At 52.2% G+C, this 19582-nt stretch overlaps 5 protein-coding genes across 5 annotated transcripts; 2 read left to right on the top strand and 3 right to left on the bottom strand.

Moving 5' to 3' along the window:
• Window positions 1–1238: 1238 nt before the first annotated feature.
• Window positions 1239–4071, top strand: VTN31DRAFT_4583 (uncharacterized protein; the record flags this gene model as incomplete). The annotated part of the gene is made up of 2 exons (XM_069404987.1): window positions 1239–2438; window positions 2497–4071. The coding sequence occupies 2 exons, from the start codon at window positions 1239–1241 to the stop codon at window positions 4069–4071; spliced, it is 2775 nt and encodes a 924-aa protein (XP_069260096.1).
• A 694-nt stretch (window positions 4072–4765) lies between these two features.
• On the bottom strand, window positions 4766–6682 carry VTN31DRAFT_4582 (uncharacterized protein; the record flags this gene model as incomplete). The annotated part of the gene is made up of 5 exons (XM_069404986.1): window positions 4766–6133; window positions 6208–6289; window positions 6347–6426; window positions 6488–6519; window positions 6601–6682. The coding sequence occupies 5 exons, from the start codon at window positions 6680–6682 to the stop codon at window positions 4766–4768; spliced, it is 1644 nt and encodes a 547-aa protein (XP_069260095.1).
• Window positions 6683–7335: 653 nt separating this feature from the next.
• On the bottom strand, window positions 7336–12301 carry VTN31DRAFT_4581 (uncharacterized protein; the record flags this gene model as incomplete). The annotated part of the gene is made up of 3 exons (XM_069404985.1): window positions 7336–8225; window positions 8280–8558; window positions 8611–12301. 3 exons carry the CDS (start codon window positions 12299–12301, stop codon window positions 7336–7338), a joined length of 4860 nt encoding a protein of 1619 aa, XP_069260094.1.
• Window positions 12302–13681: 1380 nt separating this feature from the next.
• Window positions 13682–14218, bottom strand: VTN31DRAFT_4580 (uncharacterized protein; the record flags this gene model as incomplete). The annotated part of the gene is made up of 3 exons (XM_069404984.1): window positions 13682–13701; window positions 13762–13832; window positions 13908–14218. 3 exons carry the CDS (start codon window positions 14216–14218, stop codon window positions 13682–13684), a joined length of 402 nt encoding a protein of 133 aa, XP_069260093.1.
• A 2104-nt stretch (window positions 14219–16322) lies between these two features.
• Window positions 16323–16787, top strand: VTN31DRAFT_4579 (uncharacterized protein; the record flags this gene model as incomplete). The annotated part of the gene is made up of 2 exons (XM_069404982.1): window positions 16323–16607; window positions 16671–16787. 2 exons carry the CDS (start codon window positions 16323–16325, stop codon window positions 16785–16787), a joined length of 402 nt encoding a protein of 133 aa, XP_069260092.1.
• Between the last annotated feature and the right edge of the window lie 2795 nt (window positions 16788–19582).

Below are 19582 nucleotides of genomic sequence, written 5' to 3'. Positions count from 1 at the left end.
TCTCGGTTTCTGATGCTGACTACTCCGTACTGTAGTCGGAAAAGTGTTGTCTTTCGTGAGATGATGATCGCCATAGTCCCGGTGTGTATGTATTTATTCTTAGCCTGCAGGAGGCTACTCCGTACGGAGCATTCGGAATAATATTCTGTTTCTCTATCGTTTCAATGGGCCCTCATAGCTATTCTATTCTCCTGTTTGATCAGCCCCGGGGTGTTTCAGTGACTTTATGCTTCCACCCTTCTCTTTCAGGAAACAAAATAGCGAGATACAGTACAGTACTCCACAGGTGACTCCGTACGGAGTACTCGTACTCGTACTCGTCCATACGGAGTACCTTGATCTGTGGCTAGCTGATGATGCCTGAGGCTTGTTGTGTGGCTGGGCACGGCTGTTTCGGGCCAGGTCCACCACCCATGCTGCGCAATGATTGGTTCTAAGCTACTTGTCTAAGGCCATGTGTCTGATCGGAGAAATCACTTGCCAAATCGATGCCGGACAATTGCCCAACGTGGTTGCTTTGTGGCTCATCCCTTTCCTGTTTGGACTGGATGGCTGAATTAGGCAATGCAGGTTTTTGAGCGTCGGACCGCGTGGGAAAACTCCCTTTTCTCTTCCTTTCTCTCTCTTGATCTCTGAACAACTGGAGAGATTGTCACCGTCACCTCCTGAGTCCCTGTGTCTCGTCCAAGCTGCATCTCTGACTGGCCAAAGGGGGGTGTCCAGCCCTGGCGGGTCTGGCTAGCAGAGCCGAGCGCTGATTGGCCCATGCAACCGTCGGCCTGGGTCCAGTTCATATTCACCCTGTGTAGCCCGAACTCCCGCAGTCTTGAAAAAAAGACGAAGAAATGCCAAAACATTCCTGTAGGGGTCTATGCGAAGGAGAGCGACTGAAGAGCGTGCTCCATAGAATCAGAAATTTTTCTTTGTTCTCTGTAAGTCGATTTGTGGCTTCGTCCCCTCGACCTGGTCCATTGGGCGGCGTTGACTGACTGGTCTCAAGTCCAACAACTCCCCTGTCTCTTCTTTCGCTCGACACGACTCGCCAGCGACGCTCCCCGGAGGAGAGAAATCATAAGAAAGTTTTTTTCTGTTTTTTTTTCTTTCCCTTCGTTGATGTCCGGTCCCTTTGATCCCGTCATGAATTCGTGACCAACAGTGCGACGAACGCAAACGAACAAACACACGCGCCTCGATCCCATAGATGCTTCCCACAAAGTCCTGAGTGTGCGATTTCCGCCATGAACAGCCGCAACGGCACCATGTCCCCCGTGTCAGTCGATGGAAGCGATTGGTCCGGTATCGGCCAGTACCAGAATGGCGCGGGTGCCAAACCCCCGGATTCTGCGCCCTACTCCCCGTCGGCGCCGGGTCCCACGCCTCCGGCTTCTGGTGGCGGCAATCCGGGGCCAAACAATGGCTTGAATGTCAATGCGCCCAACGGAAATGGAGCGCCGCGGTCGCATGGTGCGGACCAGGGCGGTATGCCGTCCCCCCCGGCGTCGGTCGCGGGGCCTCGGTCGAGCCAGGGGACGCTGTCCGACCAGCAGAGTGTGCGATATCGCCGAATGGAGGAATCTCTTGCACAGCATTACACGGCCCTGCGCCGATTCTTGGGAAATGGATACCCGAACGAGCGCTCGACGGTGCGCAGCAACAAGGCGCGTGACAAGCTCCTGCGACTCTCGCCGGCGCAATTCCATGAACTGAGCACTGATGTCTACGACGAATTGATCCGTCGACAGCAGGCCGCTGGCGGGCCCAACCGTCCCCCGCGACCCGATGTGCCACCCTGCTTACCTCCGCGGCCGGACTTCCACGAGAAGCGCAACCAGGCCCGGCAGAAGCTTGCCTCGCTGCAGCCTGGGCGCTTCCGCGATCTGGCCACTGATGTTTTGACGGAATTAGAGCGGCGGTTTCCACAATTTGCGCAAATGGATCCAATGGCCCCCCGCGGCCCGCCGCCGCCGAATGGCTTTCGGGGTTCGAGTGGTCATCCGCCAAATGGTTACCCGGGAGGTCCGCGTCCGGCGTCCCGAGGCCCTGGGGGCAGGGGTCCGCCGCCTCCGAACGGACGATTCCCACCACGGCAGCAGTCACTGAGCGGCGATCCCATGGCCATGAACGATGGAAATGCGCCTCTACCCAAATCGTTCCAAAGCAATACGATTGTGCCGAACAAGAGCACGATGGTGGAGGATGACGATGACGATGGACCAGGAATTGACAGCGATTACGACAATCGCAGTGATGCCTTTGCGTTGGACGGCGTCCTACCCAGTCGGCGAGACACGCAAGCTACCATGGCAGACAAGAAGCAACTAGCAGAGGCGCAGTCGCAGGTAGCGTCCTTACAAGAGCGTATCGAGGAGCTGGAGAAGACTTTGAAGGTCAAGGATGAGGAAATCTCAAGGTTACAGGACGAGCATGAGAAATCTCAGGTAGGATATTTTTTTTTCTCTCATTTTGAGGTTTTCCCGTTCAGCTGACTGGCAACAGATCAGCAGTCTTGAACGGCAAGAATGGGAGGATACCAAGGCCGATCTGGAGAGCAAGGTCGCGCAGATCGAAAGTTTGAACAATTCGCTCCAGTCGGAACTTGAAAGGGAGCGTGCTGAGCGGTCGGAAATGGAGCGGGATCTCCGGGAACAGCTGGAGGCGGCGCAGAGCATGGGTGGTGGCGGTGATCTGCAGGGACGGTATAACGATCTGGAGATGCGGCACCAGACGATGCAGTCCGAGCTGCGGGAACAGCAGCGGATCACCGAGGAAGTGCGACGAGAAGCAGCGAGCTTTTTGAAGGAGATGCGGGCGATGTCGGAGCGCAGCGCGGAGAATTGGGAGCGAGAGGAGAAACTGTCGCGAGAGGTGAACCGGCTGGAGGAAGAGGTCAAGGAGTGGAAGACGCGGTACATACGAGCGAAGACGCAGCTGCGGCATATGCGGACGTCATCCGTGGGTCTGGGCAATGTCCGGCCGACCGTAAGCAGGGAGCACGAGCTGATGTCGCCGACGGGTATGGTGAAGGACATGCACGTGACCAAGTTTCAGACCTCGATCGACGAGCTGCTGCGGGTGGCGCGGACAGCGGAGCCCGGCACGGTGCTGGATCAGATGAAAACCGTGGTGGCCGCGGTGCGGCACATCACGCAGGATTTGGAGCGGGCGACGTCGGGCGGCGGCGCGGAACAGCAGCAGCTGACCCCCGCGCAGCGCAAGGCCAAGTCACGCGTGTCGGCGACGGCGAACAACCTGATCACGGCGTCGAAGAACTATGCCAGCTCGGGCGGGCTGTCGCCGGTGTCGCTGCTGGATGCGGCGGCGTCTCACCTGACGACGGCGGTGATTGAGCTCCTCCGGCTGGTCAAGATCCGGCCGACACCGGCGGAGGAGCTTGAGGAAGCCAACGAAGATGAGGACGTGATCGGATCGCCAGGATATTTCAGCGTCGCACCGAGCCAGAGCCGCATGAGCAATAACGACTCCATCTACAGCGCGATCAGCTCGCCGTCGGTACGGTCACGGACGCTTGCAGCGTCGCGGCGCCGCACGATATCCCGCAGCGGGATCATCCCGCCGACATCGGCGGCAAACCAGGAACTAACGGAGCTGAAGCTGTACCTGGACGAGCAGACCGAGGGCTTGGTACAGACGATCCAGGGCCTGGTGGGCAGCATCCGCGCAGGTGAGCCAATGCCGGCGCTGCGCAGTCACCTCGTCGGCATCTCCGGCGTGGTCGGCAACGTGGTGTCGGCGACGGAGCGCGCGATCCACAATAACCCGCAGTTCCGGGAGCGCCTCGCGCCGGTGGTCCAGAACCTGGCCGCGAGCGCAGACCGACTCAAGACTGCATACGACGACTCCAGCTCCGACGCCGGCGCATCAAGCCGCCTGCCCCCAATCGCGTTCGAAGTCGCCCGCGAGACCCGGGAGCTCGTCTCGCGGGTTGACCAGCTGCTTTTGCCGCCGCCGCCGCCGCCACAACAACAACAACAACAACAGCAGCATCAGCCGATGCCAGCCGTAGCGAATGGTCAACTGCACGGCGATGAAGAGGATGATGATTTCCGCTAGACAAGCCTTTTCTCTCTCTCTCTCTCTCTCTTCGCCATGAGACATGATCTTTTGTTTCTTTCTCCCTCCCGTTTGATTTGACCTTCTGACTGATGAATCCGGGCCATGCTCATGCTTGACCGGTCATTATTATATACAATTCTATACGAGTCTTGATGGGATCTGGGTCTATCTATCTTGTCTCTTTTCGATTATTTCTTTTTTTTTCTCAGTTGATCCCGTGAAACTGTCCGTTAGTCCGAACTGCCGGTCTGGTGTAAATTATTTTTCTCTTCACCCTTTTTTTTCTTTGCTTTCTTCGATATTTTCTCTTCGTGGTTGATATTTATCCAACATTACTCTTAACTAGTTCATATTATTCCTCGTGACTCTCGCGGTTGTTAAGTGTGGGTGCAATGGGTACACCACTTCTACTATACTAACTGGTTTGGATGGACTCAAGTCATTTCTGATATTCCTAAGAGTCAGGAACCAGAGCATTTGGTTTCTATTCTTTGATATTCTATAAACTACTTTTGATGTATGGAATATTACTTCAGTTGTTATTAATATGATATTAAACATGTTTTTCGATTTTTGAACAGAGTTTAGTAAGTACTATTGCTTGCTTCATAGCAGAACAACAATAATAAACACCATCTAAAATAACTATATAACTCAATTCCATGGCATCAAGAAAAAAAGGAAAAGCGAATCAACCAAGCAAATCATCAAGCGCCGAACCCTTACCAGCACCTGCACCCGCAGTCGTCGCAGCCGGCTTCGCACTACCCGTTGTCGTCGTCGACGCGGCGGGTGTTGACGAAGCAGAGGCCAACGACGCCGCCCCCCAAATCCCCTCGCTAAACTTCTGCTTCGCCATACTCTCCAGATTCGGGCCCTTGTTGCTATTTGCGTCTTTCTTCTGGATGCCCGCGCTGGCGCTGGCGGTGGACCACAGCGATCCGAAGGCGTCGGTGGCGCTACTGGACTTGGCAGCCGGCGATGTGGGCTTCGTTGTTGTTGTTGTTGTTGCAATGCTCGATGTTCGCGAGGAGGCGGTGGATGCGCCCGTTGTGGACGGGGCGATCGTCGATGGCTGAGTGGTGGTGATTGATGTGTAGTAGTTTGGCGTGGCGGGTTGGAAACCAGTGGCTTTTGGTGGTTGTTGTTTGGGCTGCGGCTGTGCTTGAGATTGGGTTGGTGAGGAGAGGCCCGTCAATGCCGGCGTGGATGCCGTCGTCGAGCTTGTTGGCGTCGGTGTCAGGGAGGAGAGCGCTGCCAGGCCCGTTAGGCTTGCACCCTGTGTGCCGGACACGGGCTGCGGTGCGGCAAACTGAGTGGTGGACGACGTCGTTGTTGTCGTCGTTGGCGGGGGGATCGTCGCGGCCGAAGTCGGGGCTGGAGTGGCGGATTGGAAATCATCAAATTCATCGTCGTCCTGTGACAGCACATCCAATCCATTACCCGTCACCGGCTGCTTGCCTGCCGCTGTTGAAGAAGTTGTAGTCGTCGGCACAGTCACCTGCTCCTCCTCACCAAAGTCGACCAGATCCGCCTCGGCCGGCTTCGGCGGTGGTGCAGGCTTGGTCTCGCGCTTGGGCCCCGATCGTTGCGGCGACGTAGGGGCCTCCGCATCCCCTTCATCATACTCTTCAAACCGATTAATCCGGCGGGGTACATCCCGGAACTCGCTGGGCCCACCGCCGCCGAACCCGCCCCCATCACCGTAGACGCCTCCACTGTAGCTCCCGAAACTATCGCTGCCGAATCCGCCGTATCGCCCCGTACGGCCGACGCCGCTGCCACCGGAGAATCCGCCCATGACCAGGCCGCCTTCCATCCCGCCAAACTTGTTGCGGTTCGCCCGCGCCTTTTTGCGCTCCGCCCGGATCAGGTCTACGTCACTCAGCAGCTTGACGAGCTCCTGCGATCGGTTGCGCACGTTGATTCCTTGATCTTTGCCGTTCTGATCGATGTAGTGGAACTGTCGCAGCATGCGCAGCAGCGACATGTGCGCGCGGGCGTCATCCACAACGCGCTCGGAACCGTTCTTGATCAGAAACTCGAGAAGTTGAAGGGCCTGCAAAGCATCACATTCGGTCTCAGCTTCCATACTCTTTTGCATCTCCACAGCCGTAGTAAACTTTCACCAACCTTATAAATCTGCCTCCATTCCTCCGCCGACTTCTCGGTAAACCGTCTGTAGATCATTGTCATGATCTCGTTCAATTGTTGGCTTGTCCCTCGTCAGCCGCCCTTGCAATTCCTCCTATTCAGGAGTAATATAACTGACTAATTATGTGTCCCGTTGGCAATCTCCTGCATCAACGTCGATGACGCTCCCCATGGCTCATTGTTGGTGGCCTCGCGGACCTATTTCTCTCCGTTCGCATCCATATCAATCCATCCATACAACAACCAGAACAATACATACCTTTGCCTCCATCTCCGTATAATTCATGACCGCTAATCAATGCCCCCCAAAAAAGCCGGCGTCAGAAAGATCTCCCTGGGGAGGGGAAAGGTTGGGATAACCCCATTACTAACCATTTTGCACTTTGCGCACACCTGCCTTGATATCGTACAAGGTCAGGTTGCTGACCTGTTCTTTCAGACTTGCAAAGTCCATGGTGACGGGTGCCACGCGCAGTGCAGTCTGAGCACCTCGACAGAAAAGAACGGTAAGTAGCCAACCGGAGTCAGGTTATATGAACAGAGCGCCCACGACGAATCGACAAGCGCGTGGTCTACCACAGAACAGGGTGCCTGTTGAGGGGACTGCAGAGTATTGAGTCGTTCTTGACTCTGTCGCCTGAACTAGCAGCGGGAACAGGCGTTGGGCTCCAGGTACGGAAGCCGGGGGCGGAATCACGTGACGATCACCGACAGTGTCTCATCCGCTTGTAGTTTGCTTTCTATGACCAGTTGCTTTCGAGTTCCAATAATCCAGTCTTGACTAAGGAAGCTCGACATCATTAATAGACCGAGAATATACCATGGATGCGAGAAAAACCATGCATTCAATATATGCTACGAATACGTACAACGAGAGGCAAAGTACTAAGTAACATGCTGAAGTACTTAGTACTGAGCACCGTCATCGCCATGAATGACGGTCACAGCAAACAAAAGAAAACATTTGAAAAGAAGGCACCATAACACATAAATCAGACATCCTGGCCGAAAAGAAATAACAATCCGAAACGCCTTGGTGAGACCGGCCCCCAAGCCTCGTCAAGTCGTGATCCGTATCATTAAACATTGATCATGATAGCAAACCCATTACTCATTATAGAACTTCTTCATAATCAGATGCAAAAAGAGGTTGACGTTGACCCGAAGCGTCCCCTCGAAGAAGTCGAGGAACTGCGTGTTGTTGAACTGCGCCTGCAGCAGGTCGTCCAGCGGCACCTGGGCGCTGGCGCCGGGAATCATAAGGTTGCCACTGCTGCCCTCGAGCGTGAAAATTCCGATCTCGTTACTCGAGATGGTTAGGTCGACGCGGTCCCATTGCCGCTCGTTGTACCCCTTCCAGTACACAAGAACACCCTTCTCGGCGAGGTTGCGGGCCGAGTACTTGTAGGATCCAAACCTGAACACCCGACCGGACTTTTGCAGCTCCCGCTCGTGGTCCCATTGTTTGGTAAACGGCAAGAGAAATCTCTTCTTGCCCTTCTTGTTTTGAAGAGTGTTCATGGCTTGCTCGATGTAGTCGTTGTACGCCTTGACCTGCTGCTCGAGGTACACCGCTTGCTCATGGAGCCTCGACAACGTCAGGCGCACGCTTTCGAGTTCTCGCTGTCGTTGAATTCGACGTCGATGCTTGGTTCTGATGTCCACCGCGATCGAGTTCAGAATATCCTGGTAATGATTCTGACGGGTTATCTTGCCAACTTTCTCCAGCTCCAGGATGTTTTCCAGCGCCACGCGCTTGAGATCTGCGTAGCTCATGGTACTCAAGTCGAGCATGGTATTCGCTTCCGAATACGCACTCTTTCGACTATTATGCGTTGACAATTCGTCGCGCACAAGAGCGCGCCATCGTGCCTCGTCTTCTTCTGTTGGCGGCTTGACCATGATCTCCATCAGATTCGCGCCAGACTGCACTCGGATGATGTACAGAATGCATCTTTTCGTTTCTATGAACAGCGCTTTAATGCCGGCTTCTGGATCTGCAGAGCGATGTCAGAAAGAAGTGATTGAAAATGTTGAAATCAAAGCCATACCTTCAGGGTTCGCCAGCCGAGGGTGCAACGTCAGACAGATTTCTGAAGAGCTAACATTCCCCAATTCATTCTCGTTGGTCTTGACATTGCCCAGATCTCGGATGATCTCTCTCAGAATGTCATCCGGCTTCGAGCATAGATGGTCAATCTCCGAGGCCACGAGTTTGTGAATGCAGAAAATGTCCGACATTTTGATGTAAAGCGTGGGTTTCGTCTTTGCATAAAGGTCATTAAACTCGTCAATGTCGAAATAACTCTCTGCATCCTGAACAGAAATCACTGAAGGCAACCGTTAGGGATATTCCACTCAGAATTCCGATTGAGCACTTACTCTCGCCCCAAATCTTCCCCAGTCGCAAGATTGAATCGCCCAAATCTTGATTGAGTGGCTGCAAGTAAACATTCTCAGCTCCAAACAGCCTGCCGGAGGCCACCTGGCTCAGAACCTTGCAGATCTCTCCGAGGTTCCGTCTCTGCCGAGGATCCAAGCCACTATCCACGACGCCGTGTTTTTCGGGTTCAAGTATAGCCGATCGGAAGTAATGCCTCCAGATACATTGTCCAACCAGCTGGAGAATATAGCCCCGATCCTCATCCCCAAATTGTGAAATCAAAGCTTCATACATCTCCTTTGCGATATAGCGGATACCGAAGGGCATTTTCGAGACACACTCCTCGAATCTGGAGAGGAACTGCTGGGTGATGTCTCGAAGGTCCTGGAGATGTTGGATGAACGTAGCCCGAGTCTCGGGATCCCGAATGGCCTCCTCGGTCGTAACGTCTGGTTTCCGTCGGATCTGGCCAGTTCGAAGTCGCTCGTTGGTGATGCTTGCGCGATAGATCCTCAGCGGATCGCTCTCGAGGTCGAGCTCCGTGTTCTCAATCAGCCATTCCTTCACCAAACCATGCAACACCTCACGCAGGAACTTGCGGTCTTTTGGAGACTTGCCATAGGCAGTGAGGAGTCTAGTCCAGAATGAGTTGCAGCGCATGTAGTCCTGGAGCGTCGGGCAGCTTTGGATCTCCTCTTTGGCCGACCTCGCAAGCAATTTGACCAAGTAATACTCCTCGCGTCTTTTTTGCGCGTACCCGAAGACGCCCATCATCAGGTGACGGATCCGCTCGTACTCCTTCTCTGCGGTGTTCTGTTCACGCAGGCGTCGGAACAGCCGGGCGAGATACTGAGGTTGGGTCTGCAAAAGGAAGAACAGATCCTGGTATTGTTCCAGCTTCTTTCTCGAGTTCTTGTTCAAAGCTTTAAGGTCGAATGGATCCTTTGATGTGATATCCCGGTTCGACAGCAGAGACCCGACATGGCCACCGAAGTGCTTTTGGTGTTTGATGACCTCGTCAAGAGTAATTTTGTTCTTGACCAGGAGAGCAATCTTGATATCCAGCTGAGTCACGTACTGATCTGCCAGCTCGTTCTGGCGAACCTGTTGCACCACCATCTTTCGAAGCCGCTCAAACTCAATCTCTTCGTCAAAATCAAAATCACTGTCGTTCAGCAGATGCACGAAGCCCTTGATGGTGCCCACTGGTGGATTCTTCCCGCTCGTCAAGCTCTTGTAGGCTTGCCCCTGGATCTTGCCTCGCACGTAACTCTGCACTTTGACCACCTTCTCCATATTCTTCCGATAGTACTCTTGTTTCTCGGCGAAGCGGGTGCGAACAAGCTTGCCTCGGATCAGTGCTTGCAGCTGAGTGATGATGTCTTCTTTGCCCTCCAGGTCCGAAAGGATCTTGCCAACCTCGAGTCGCACGAGCATGGCCCTTGCGAGCCCCTGAAGTTGAACAATCTCGGCTTCGTTCTCCTGGAGTCTGGACAGCGGACCGCCAATGTCCTGTCGCACAAGAGCGGCTCGAGCTAGAGATTGTAACGTGGTGAACGTCTGCTCGTGCTGCTGGAGAGATTGCCATTTGCCCCTCAACTGAGTTCTCAGCATGAAACCACGAGCAATCGCTTGCAGCATCAGCACCTGTGGCTCAGCTTCTTTCAAGAGTCTCTTTTGCTGCTCTAGATGCTTGCGCACGGACTGGGCACGCCAAAGACTTTGGAATAATAAAATCGAAGGTTCCTGCTTTTGCAATTGGCTCCGGAGTCCCTCGAGTCTCTCTCGAACAGCCGCACCCCGTACGATTGACTGGAGGGAACACCACTTCTGGGACAACTTCTGAAGAGTTTGTCTCAAATTGTTGACGCGTGTTCTTGCTGCCGTGGCGCGAGCAGCAGATTGGATGGAAACGATGGATGGAGTCTCCTGCGCAAGCGAGTCAAGAGTCTGGCCAAGCGCCCGTCGCTGCAGCATACCACGAATGGCTGCTTGGAGGAACTGGATCTCGTTTTCGGATTCCTTGCTTTGCTCCTGCTGCTCGAAGGCCCTTTTCCGCAACAGCGCGCCCCGGATGGCGGCTTGAATGAGCTTGACACCCGATTCCTCTTTGCGCATCCGGCTCTTCAAGTACTGGACCTCGACCCTGGCCTTTCGTCCCCTGACCAAACTCTGAAGCTTGAGAACCACTGGCTCTTTAGCTTTCCACCACTGCTCATTTCTTTGCAGGCGGGCTCGCACCAGGAAGCCCCTAACTGCCGCCTGCAGGTTGGTTGCAAAGCGGCGCATGGAAAGTCGATAGCCAATAATCTGGCGCGCCCACTCGCCCCGAATTCTCGACTGGATGTCTACAATATAATGCTCATTGTCCCACAGTTCGTTCATCATCTGCCCAAGCCGAACTCGCAACACCGCACCGCGGATCTGCGCCTGGAAGTCAGTGATGACATCCTCGCGCTCGTGAAGTTCGCGCGCAATCCGTTCTTCCTCCGTCTCGACGGGCTCTGGCTCTGGCTCCGGCTCCGGTTCAGGTTCGGGTTCGGGTTCAGCACCAAATGAAGCGCCTATGCCCGAAAAACTTGGCATACTAACCCCAGCCTTGTCCAAGTCTTTTTGAGTTTGCTCAAGTTCATGGTGCTCAAATTCGAGTTGACCGACCAGGTTGCAGATCCGGAAGTCAACGATGCCGTTCTTGTACAGAAGCCAAGACAGAGCATGAATGCAGTGAATGACCTTCGGGATGTTCTTCTTCTCGTACAGGTCAATAAGTTCGAATCGAAAAATGTCTGGGAGCTGGACCTCGTCGAGAAATCGAAAGAAAAGAGCGATATTGTCCGAGTGGCGATACTGCAACTTTGGATGGCGGAAGATGCGAAACTTTCTGTTAGGATACAGAGCCTGTACGATCTCTGCCAATGTTACTCCGTCTCGCAGCGCCTCTTCCAGCTGAACAATAGGGGGAATTTGTTTCTGAATGACGTTCTCGATCCACTCTTTTGCTTCGCCTATGTGGCAGAGGTATTCGTAGGCTTGAAGATATTGTCGTTGCTTGTCCATCCAATTCCCTGCCGCCCATGACGACGCACTCTTGGGCCTTGGATTATTTGACCCACGGAGGGAATCGGATCGCTTGAGTCTTCGCCTTCCCTGCAAGCCCACAACCGATGGAGACGATGCGCCGATGGAGAATTCCTCATCTTCCCCGGACTGGGCGAACTTCGATAGAGTGCGGAGATGTCTCGTCGAGGACTTCCGGAATGTTTCGAGTTCCGGTGCGGTCAAGGCTGTAGTCAGTGGCGGCGGATGAGGACTCGAACGACCGTACGAATGCTGAGATCTAGGACGAGGCGGGGTCTGAGGGGAGTTCTCGCGTTCGTCGGCTTGATCCGAGGATTCATCATCTTGCCATCGTATCCGACGTTTGGGTGTTCCTAATGGCGACTGTGATTTCCGAATTTCGGCTTCATCAACTGTATGACTTCGCATATGGCGGGAACCCTGAGAACCCTGTCTCGTCACGGCCTTGGGCGACGAGTTTGGAGGTTGGGGCAGGGGGCGCAGTGAACGACGAACATTGCCGTACGTCTCGGCTGCGCTCATTGCACTCTCGCGTGGTGGAGTATATTTTACTGCCATCGCTCCTAGGTCGCTTCTACCCCGTTTGTGACCGAAGTTCACAGTGGAGGACATGGTCGAGCCGGAGGAGACGGTACTCGACCGACTTGAAGCGGCTGAATTAAAAAAAACAGATGATGCTGATGAGATCGTGGATGCAGTCGAGCCATGTCTGAGTGGACTGGGGATTGGACTCCCAGAATCCGTTTGTGCCCGTTTCAATGATGCACTGGACATCACTGAGAGCGCAGTTCAGGTCGAGATGCGATAGGCAGCAGGACAAACGTTATCACTTTCGGGACGCATTACTGCGCCAGCGTAACAAAGGGTGAGCGGAAGAATGTGACTGCGATTGTGAGGTGCTGCGCCCCCTCTGGAGCAAGGGATGGGCAATCTAGGGCGGAAACTGACGCTGACCCGTCACGCCAGTTTTGAATGTAAGTGGGCTAGAAGAGATGAACAATGAAACAAAATTGCACGAGCTTTTGTTGAGATGAAGCACACGGGTGAGACAAATTGCTTTCGAAAAATTGAGATAAATCGCGATGTCGGGGGTGAAGGCGAGGTTGACAACACCAAAACAAAATCCCAGAATTGGAATAGCGCCATCGGTTGCCAACAGTTACCAATGTTTATCATCACGTGATGCTTAACAGACCCTCACCACGTGACAACAGTCAAAGTCAATAGCAACACTGGTGACGCGCGCGTGCCCTGAAATGAAGAGGGCCTCGCGGCCTCGGTTTTGATTTAGTACTAGTATTGACTACCTAGTACCTGTACCTAAGGTACGGATAGACTCTAGGTAGTAGACTTTTAGTGGCCAAAATCGCCCTGTTACCCATCAAAGGACGACTTTCTGCCTGCCATGGTATCCGTTTGATCGAGACAAAGAATCATTCATCCATCATGGACGCCATCATTCAAGCCATCCCACTTCCTCTAAGTACGTTTTAATACTACTATATGTACATATTGGCAGCAAGGTGCGAAAGAAGTGTGGTGATAGCTGAGTTCCATGCCAAATGTCTCGCACCCAGAGGCCGATCAGGGAACGGGAGGGTTCACTGCGCAAAATCCTGCTATCAAGGAGGATAAGCACATCTTGATTGCCTGGATACTCCAGGCTGCTGTGTCAGACTCCTCATAACAACTTGGAAGAGTACTGAAGGCATTAGGGACGGACTATCAATGTCGGGTATCGCATTAGTACTTATTCTTGTTTCTGCTGCTACGCATTGTAGTGGTAATTTTGTTCATAACAAGCAAGTCTAATTGCCAAGGCCACCTTACTCTCAAACCTAAAGTTGATGCAGGGCATGGCTTCAAAGATCCGTACGAACCCTGGTCATGTGCGGAAACCGGGTTAAATGCACAGCATTGACAACGCTGGATGGAAGGATCATAGTAATACCAGGAAAGGCATCAATTTCACTCCAACTCAACCCATTGCACCTAGCACTTGGCCAGAAAGCCTACAACGGGTGGTAAGTATGCATTCTTGATTCTTCCAGACGAGAAGTTCTGGTGCTTACCGAAATACTTGACATAATCACTGTTCGAGATGGCAACCCAGTAGCCATTGGAGCTCACCTTTGCCCACTTACTGAGACATCATTAGCCTCATGCTCCAACTTAAGTCAACCATTCAAGACGGGTCCATGATTTCGGGGAAACGAACGGGTCACCGTTGACAGGAGTGGTGTTCTTGTCAGTAAAGCACTTAAGTTTGAGACGAGTGCCTTTCGAGTATTGACCAACAGCCGTGCAAGACGTCCGCGGGCACTTGCGGTACCGGAGACCGTCGACTTTGACGACAGCGTCGGTGTCCCATCGCTTCTCGAGTTCATTCACATCCGATTCGGGTGCGAAAGCCAGAGTCGGAGAAGTATCGGCTTCGCCCACGACAGCAGTCGCGGCCTCCTCAGCGACTGGATGAGCAAACACCGCAAGAGGTACAAAAGCGCTGAGAAAAAGCGTGGAGAGTTTCATTTTGAGGAAAGAATGCGGTTGTCGAAGACTCTGCTCAATGTTGTTGTGCCTTTTGTTTTCTCGCCTAATGGCAGAAGACGAGGGAAATTTCGAGCCTGTATTTATGTTGCCTCAAGACGTCTGATTCCATCACGGAGAAAATTGATTCCAGCTGAGGCTCGTGTCGTAGTCAGCATCAAATATACGACAAAGATGCGCAGGTAAGGTAATTAGGTTGATCCTTCTCGTATTCAAGCAGTATGCATAGCAACGTTCAGTGTACTCCGTACCGGTGGTAGAATCCTGCGAGCGTGACCAGCCACTGCGGGTAACTGAGGTCCTTTCCTATTGGCGAGAAATTACCTGTACGGAGTACTGAACTCGAGTCAAATGGGTTGCAGTCTCCAATCTGATTGGAAGAGTCAACCAGATGGATTGAATGGCACCTAGAGGTGCTCGTAGAAGTAGGTTAGGTACCTAAGGTAGGTCTTCATCCATCCATATTTGGTGTGAAATGCTGCTCACAATGTGTCCAAATCTCAGACAGTGCCTATCTTTACCCACGAGGCGAGGAACTGACAACTGCAATGATAGTATGGTTCTTCGAAGCCCTTTACGATTCGACTTTCTGCTTTATATTGTTGGCGTCAAACTGGAATCGGGTTGGTGTGCACTTCAACGTGTCCTGACTCTGCCCAAACTTTGTACTTAACCTCTTCAGCCTGTAAGCATCGGTGCGAATACAGTACTCACATGATCCTACAATGACCGTCCAGTGCCTTTCAAGATATCTACTCACCATCAACATTCTGCGCGATTAAAGCGGGCCATTGCATTGATACCATATTTTTGGCAGGTTTCTCGAGCAACGCCTTCTTCCTTCGTCCGTGAAGAGAATCAGACTCCGAACTATGATCCCAAGAACATCGTATTATTCAGCTCGTGTTGGACAGGCTATCTTCCGGCGATATCGTCTCATCTCAGCTTGGCTGGGGAGCAAGTTCTACTGTTTGGCTAGGAAAGGACTCGAGTTGGTCAGTGCACCCATCCCAATATGCTTGCGTTAATAGCACTGTAAAGTTGGATGTGGAAGTCAAACCGATATGTGACATGGAAAATTACAAATTGTGGTAAATAAGAGCAAAGATCTTAATTCTGCCAGGAAGAAGTAGAGGTTTCGCATTGAATATTGTTAGCTGCATTCTGGTGGCGAAGGCCGAGACTACATCCGGCTTGTTTGAGAGTCTTTTCCTATCCCGGGTGCGCTTGGAGATCATTTGTGCTTATTATTTGCCCCGTTAAGAGAAACACTCTGGCTTTTGGGGAGACACCTTGGAAGCAATGGCGAGCCTGTCGCCGTCCTTTTGAAGCCATCTCTGAAAACGCCGCTCCTTGGCCTTGACTTTCTCCATTCTGAGTGCCGTGATTCCCTGATCATATACAAGAAGGTAGGCTACGGTGTTTGCCAACCCCCAGTTCTCTAATCCTAGAAAAGATCTCAAGGACAATTTTCTCGTGGGTTTCGAGGTCCTGGGTTTTCTTGGGATCTACACTCGCCAACAAGAAAGCAGTCCCGCTCCGTGTTGGGACGTTGATGGTCGCTCTGTGTTTTAGTCTCGTCCAGACTTCGGGCCTCTGAGGAAAGGCGTATGATTAAGATCAACAACTTCAGCGCCGCCGTTTTTGACAACGTTGATGAGCCTCATAACCATGATATCCAACCTTTGCGTTTTGTGAGCCACAGGTGCTCTTGAAGGCGACATGGACGTTAGTGCGGGCGCCATGGTATGACAGTATGTAAGTATGAAATGAAAAAGTTATTCATGCCAGTAACTAACTCTTCGCCCTTAAAGCTCTGGGAGCTTCTTGGAAGATTGTGTCCTTGTTGATGGACTGGAGTCTGGAAGCAACACGTAGTACTCACGAGCAATACACACTGCCCCAATGCAGTTACGTACTCCGTAGTCGTACGTTAGGTTAGATAACCTCGAGCGCGGATTACATAACCAAGCCACTTGGCCCTCATGTTCCCACTACTTTCCATGCAGAATAAGTTTCCTTGTACCTGCCTAGACATTCGAAAATGTGATCTCTTGTACCGCTAGGATCCAGCACCAAGGCCGAAATGAGCTCCTCAGCGCCCAAGTTTGTCTACAAACTGGTCCCGTCGTCAAGTCCCATCCCGGAACCCTTGCCGGAGACACTTCCAGTCAGTGACTTAGATCAGCGTTCGGGCTTCATTCATCTCTCGACTGCGTTGCAAGTGCCCAATACTCTCAAGCACTTTTTCCGGGACCAACCATCGGTGTACGTGCTGCGAATAGATTACGAACGGGTGGAGAAAGATATCCGCTGGGAAGATCCCGATGCGAAAGTCTGTGGCCCTAGAGGGGGTGAGGGCTTGTTCCCGGTATGTCTGAAGTCGGGAGTCCCGGTACGCCTGTCTGATAGTTGCCGACTGATGTGATAACAGCACCTGTACAATGGCCTGAAATTGGGAAAACACGAAGTTGAAAGTTACGTTGAATGGAGAAATCAAAACGGATGGGACCAGGCTCTGAAGGATGCGGAATCATGGTTGGTTTACTGACAGGGTTGAGAGTGTACATACCCCTACTCTTACTAGGCTGTCCAATCGCAGGGATGCTGATTGATATGGACCTCCCCAAAGAAGTTGACGGTGGGCGAAGCGGCGCGAGTTACCGCACCGGCACCTTGGAATTTATGGCTATCGAAGTGCTGCTCAACGTTGACCATACCTATCGATATGACCTTGAATCGTTCTTCTATGTGCTCATCTGGCAATGTGCCCGTCGTGGCTGGGGCGCGGAATGGCCGACAAAGAGTTTGCTGAAGAAATGGTCTACTGGAGATTATCCAGACATTGCTATTGCGAAACGAGGTGTGGTAGGCCCCAATGGTTTTGAGCTCATTCTGAACGAATCTGCACCGGACTTTCATTTTGCCAAACCGCTTTGCAGGGAGTTGCGGGGAAATTTGTTTCCCTTTCGCTACGGCGACATCTTTACAGGTACACCGAAGGAGCCAGAGGTTCTCTACGGGCCAATGATCAAGGCTTTTGAGAAGGCGATCACGGATTACAAGAAGAAAGGTTAATGCTTCTTCATCTTGTTTGGTAGTTGCTTTGTTTCAGGATACGCAGCATCAGATTATGCCCCAAGCAAGATCCTGCTTCCTCTACCCAACCTATTTTCCTCAAATTCCTTGTCTTGCCCCGAGTCCAGTAGAAACATTCCGGGTCACGTTCATGGAAGATCAATCAAGGATGAAGCCATTGGGCAATGTTATAAACACAGGACTTCTCATTGAGATTCTGATACGTAGCTGCCCGGCATAACTCCTATGTACCATCCAATTCAACTCGATCAGTTTCGGTTACTGTAGTTGTTGATTCAGCGATGCATAGCTTTTCATTTCTATGCTTTCAGGGCTCCCTTAGGGTTAGGATTCATGCATTCCTGCGGTATGAGATCGCGAGTGTAATGGTTACTATATACTCGGCTAATAACTGGCGGTTTGCCATCTCCTACGGATGGCATATCAACTGATGACTCGAGGCGGGCTCAATTGACAATACCGTAGCAAAGGTAGAAACCGTATCTCTCGACCACCACTAGAGAATCCTACTGTCGTTGGATGCTAGCCCAACCTTGCTAGTGCCAGAGTGACTTACACCATTCACTTCCTGCATAGTACTAATATACACCGATACAATGTCGAGAATATTTCCATGGAAAAGGCGAGGGCCAGTTGATTCCGCTCTGAAGGCTTGCCTTGTTCGTGGTCCGGAGACACGGCAGTACTGGCATTCAAGAGCACCGATAGCAGCAATCACTGTAGCGAGTCATTGATCACTGCATTGAACTCCAAGATTCTATGATTTGACACGGCAGTCAACCCTGCATCGTTCATATTTCTCATTCCGCCTGGTTCATAATCGAGGACGTTTGCGCGCAAGCAATCTTGTCATGAATTTCATGAATTCTAGTAGCAAGTTCGGGCCACAGACTGTGGCCCCTACCAGGGGGTCCGGAACAGAATATGGATTGCAGAATCAGAGCTCAATCCCGCCATCACCGGCCAGGCAAATAGTCTCCCGGTCGCCAAACTCAACTAAGGGATAGTAACTATTGTGATCAATTTCGTCTTTAAGCGGTCACTGGGAACGAAAAAAAAAAAAAAAAAAAAAAAAAAGAAACCACGCGGATGTCCAGTGCCTTGGGAGAAATAACGGTTGCCGTGCCCGTGACCGCGTTGTAGTTGACGGGCTGGGCAGTCTTCTGAATTCACCCGTAGACAATGTTGGGGGTGCAGACGATTGGGATGTTTTGTGTAGACGTTCTCGTCCACTGACCGACATCGCGAGTCCATCGCATGCTGACCCGGTCAGCGGCGTAGTCGTACTCGAGGTGTATCGTGCCAGAAGTGCGATTTTCGACGCTGAGCATGGTCCAGGTCTTGTGGCCGTGGATGCGACAGGACTCATTGCCAATCCGCAAGTTCGCCTTCACCGGGCAATTAGCTGGCATTGTATGTGAACGGTTTTCTCTCAAGAAATTGTCCCGTAGGGTTAGGATAGCCCTAAGTTGAGCCACCCTACCCGAAAAGAATCCACTCTCAAAACTCATTCCATGTTACATGTTTCTACGACGGCTGAACTCAACAGATGCCGAAGTCATGGATGTTGTCAAAATGCCTCAATACCTTAGGTAGGCCAAGAAATGTATGCGTTTCGCATAAATCTGGCGTGATAATTGTCTCGCACGAGAGGATCGTGCACCATTGCTTGGAGACCTGAGCCTTTAAGTTGTCAGCATATAGCGTACTATCTGCCTGAACTTTCAACATCAAGGACGATAGGGCGCCCCTCTGGTTCTGGACAATGTCTTCAATGTTCAGATAATCCACAATTCCAGCCACAAGTTCAAGAGACAGAGAGCTGAAAACATCATGCATCATGGAACTCCGTCGGATCTAAGATGTTTCCGAGAAGTCGTGACTTCAATAGAGACGCAGTCAAGCCCCCGTGCCAAGGGAAATCCCGGATGAGAGCATGACTCGCGCAGGAAATTCAAACGGTCACTTCAGGGAACTTTTTTAGTGGCTCGACTCTAGTGCGACCGAAGCTGTGAGGTTTGAAAGATGCCGTGCCTATCTTCTATGCCACTGCTCAAACAATCACATCAGGCTTAGCGTCAAGGGCTTCCACGCATGGTCGTTAGTCATAGGTACCTAGGTAGGTAAGTAGGTTATAGGTAGGTAGGTACTCCTGTCCCATCTGCCAAGGCCGATGTGTTTCTGATCATTCGGTCGACAGTACAAGTACGTCAAGAGTTACGTTCTGGCTGCTAGATGCTATGGATG

This window comes from Thermomyces dupontii, assembly GCF_041956625.1.
Source record: "Thermomyces dupontii strain NRRL 2155 unplaced genomic scaffold VTN31scaffold_4, whole genome shotgun sequence".
NCBI lineage: Eukaryota > Fungi > Ascomycota > Eurotiomycetes > Eurotiales > Trichocomaceae > Thermomyces > Thermomyces dupontii.
This window is presented reverse-complemented; position numbering and strand designations above follow the sequence as displayed.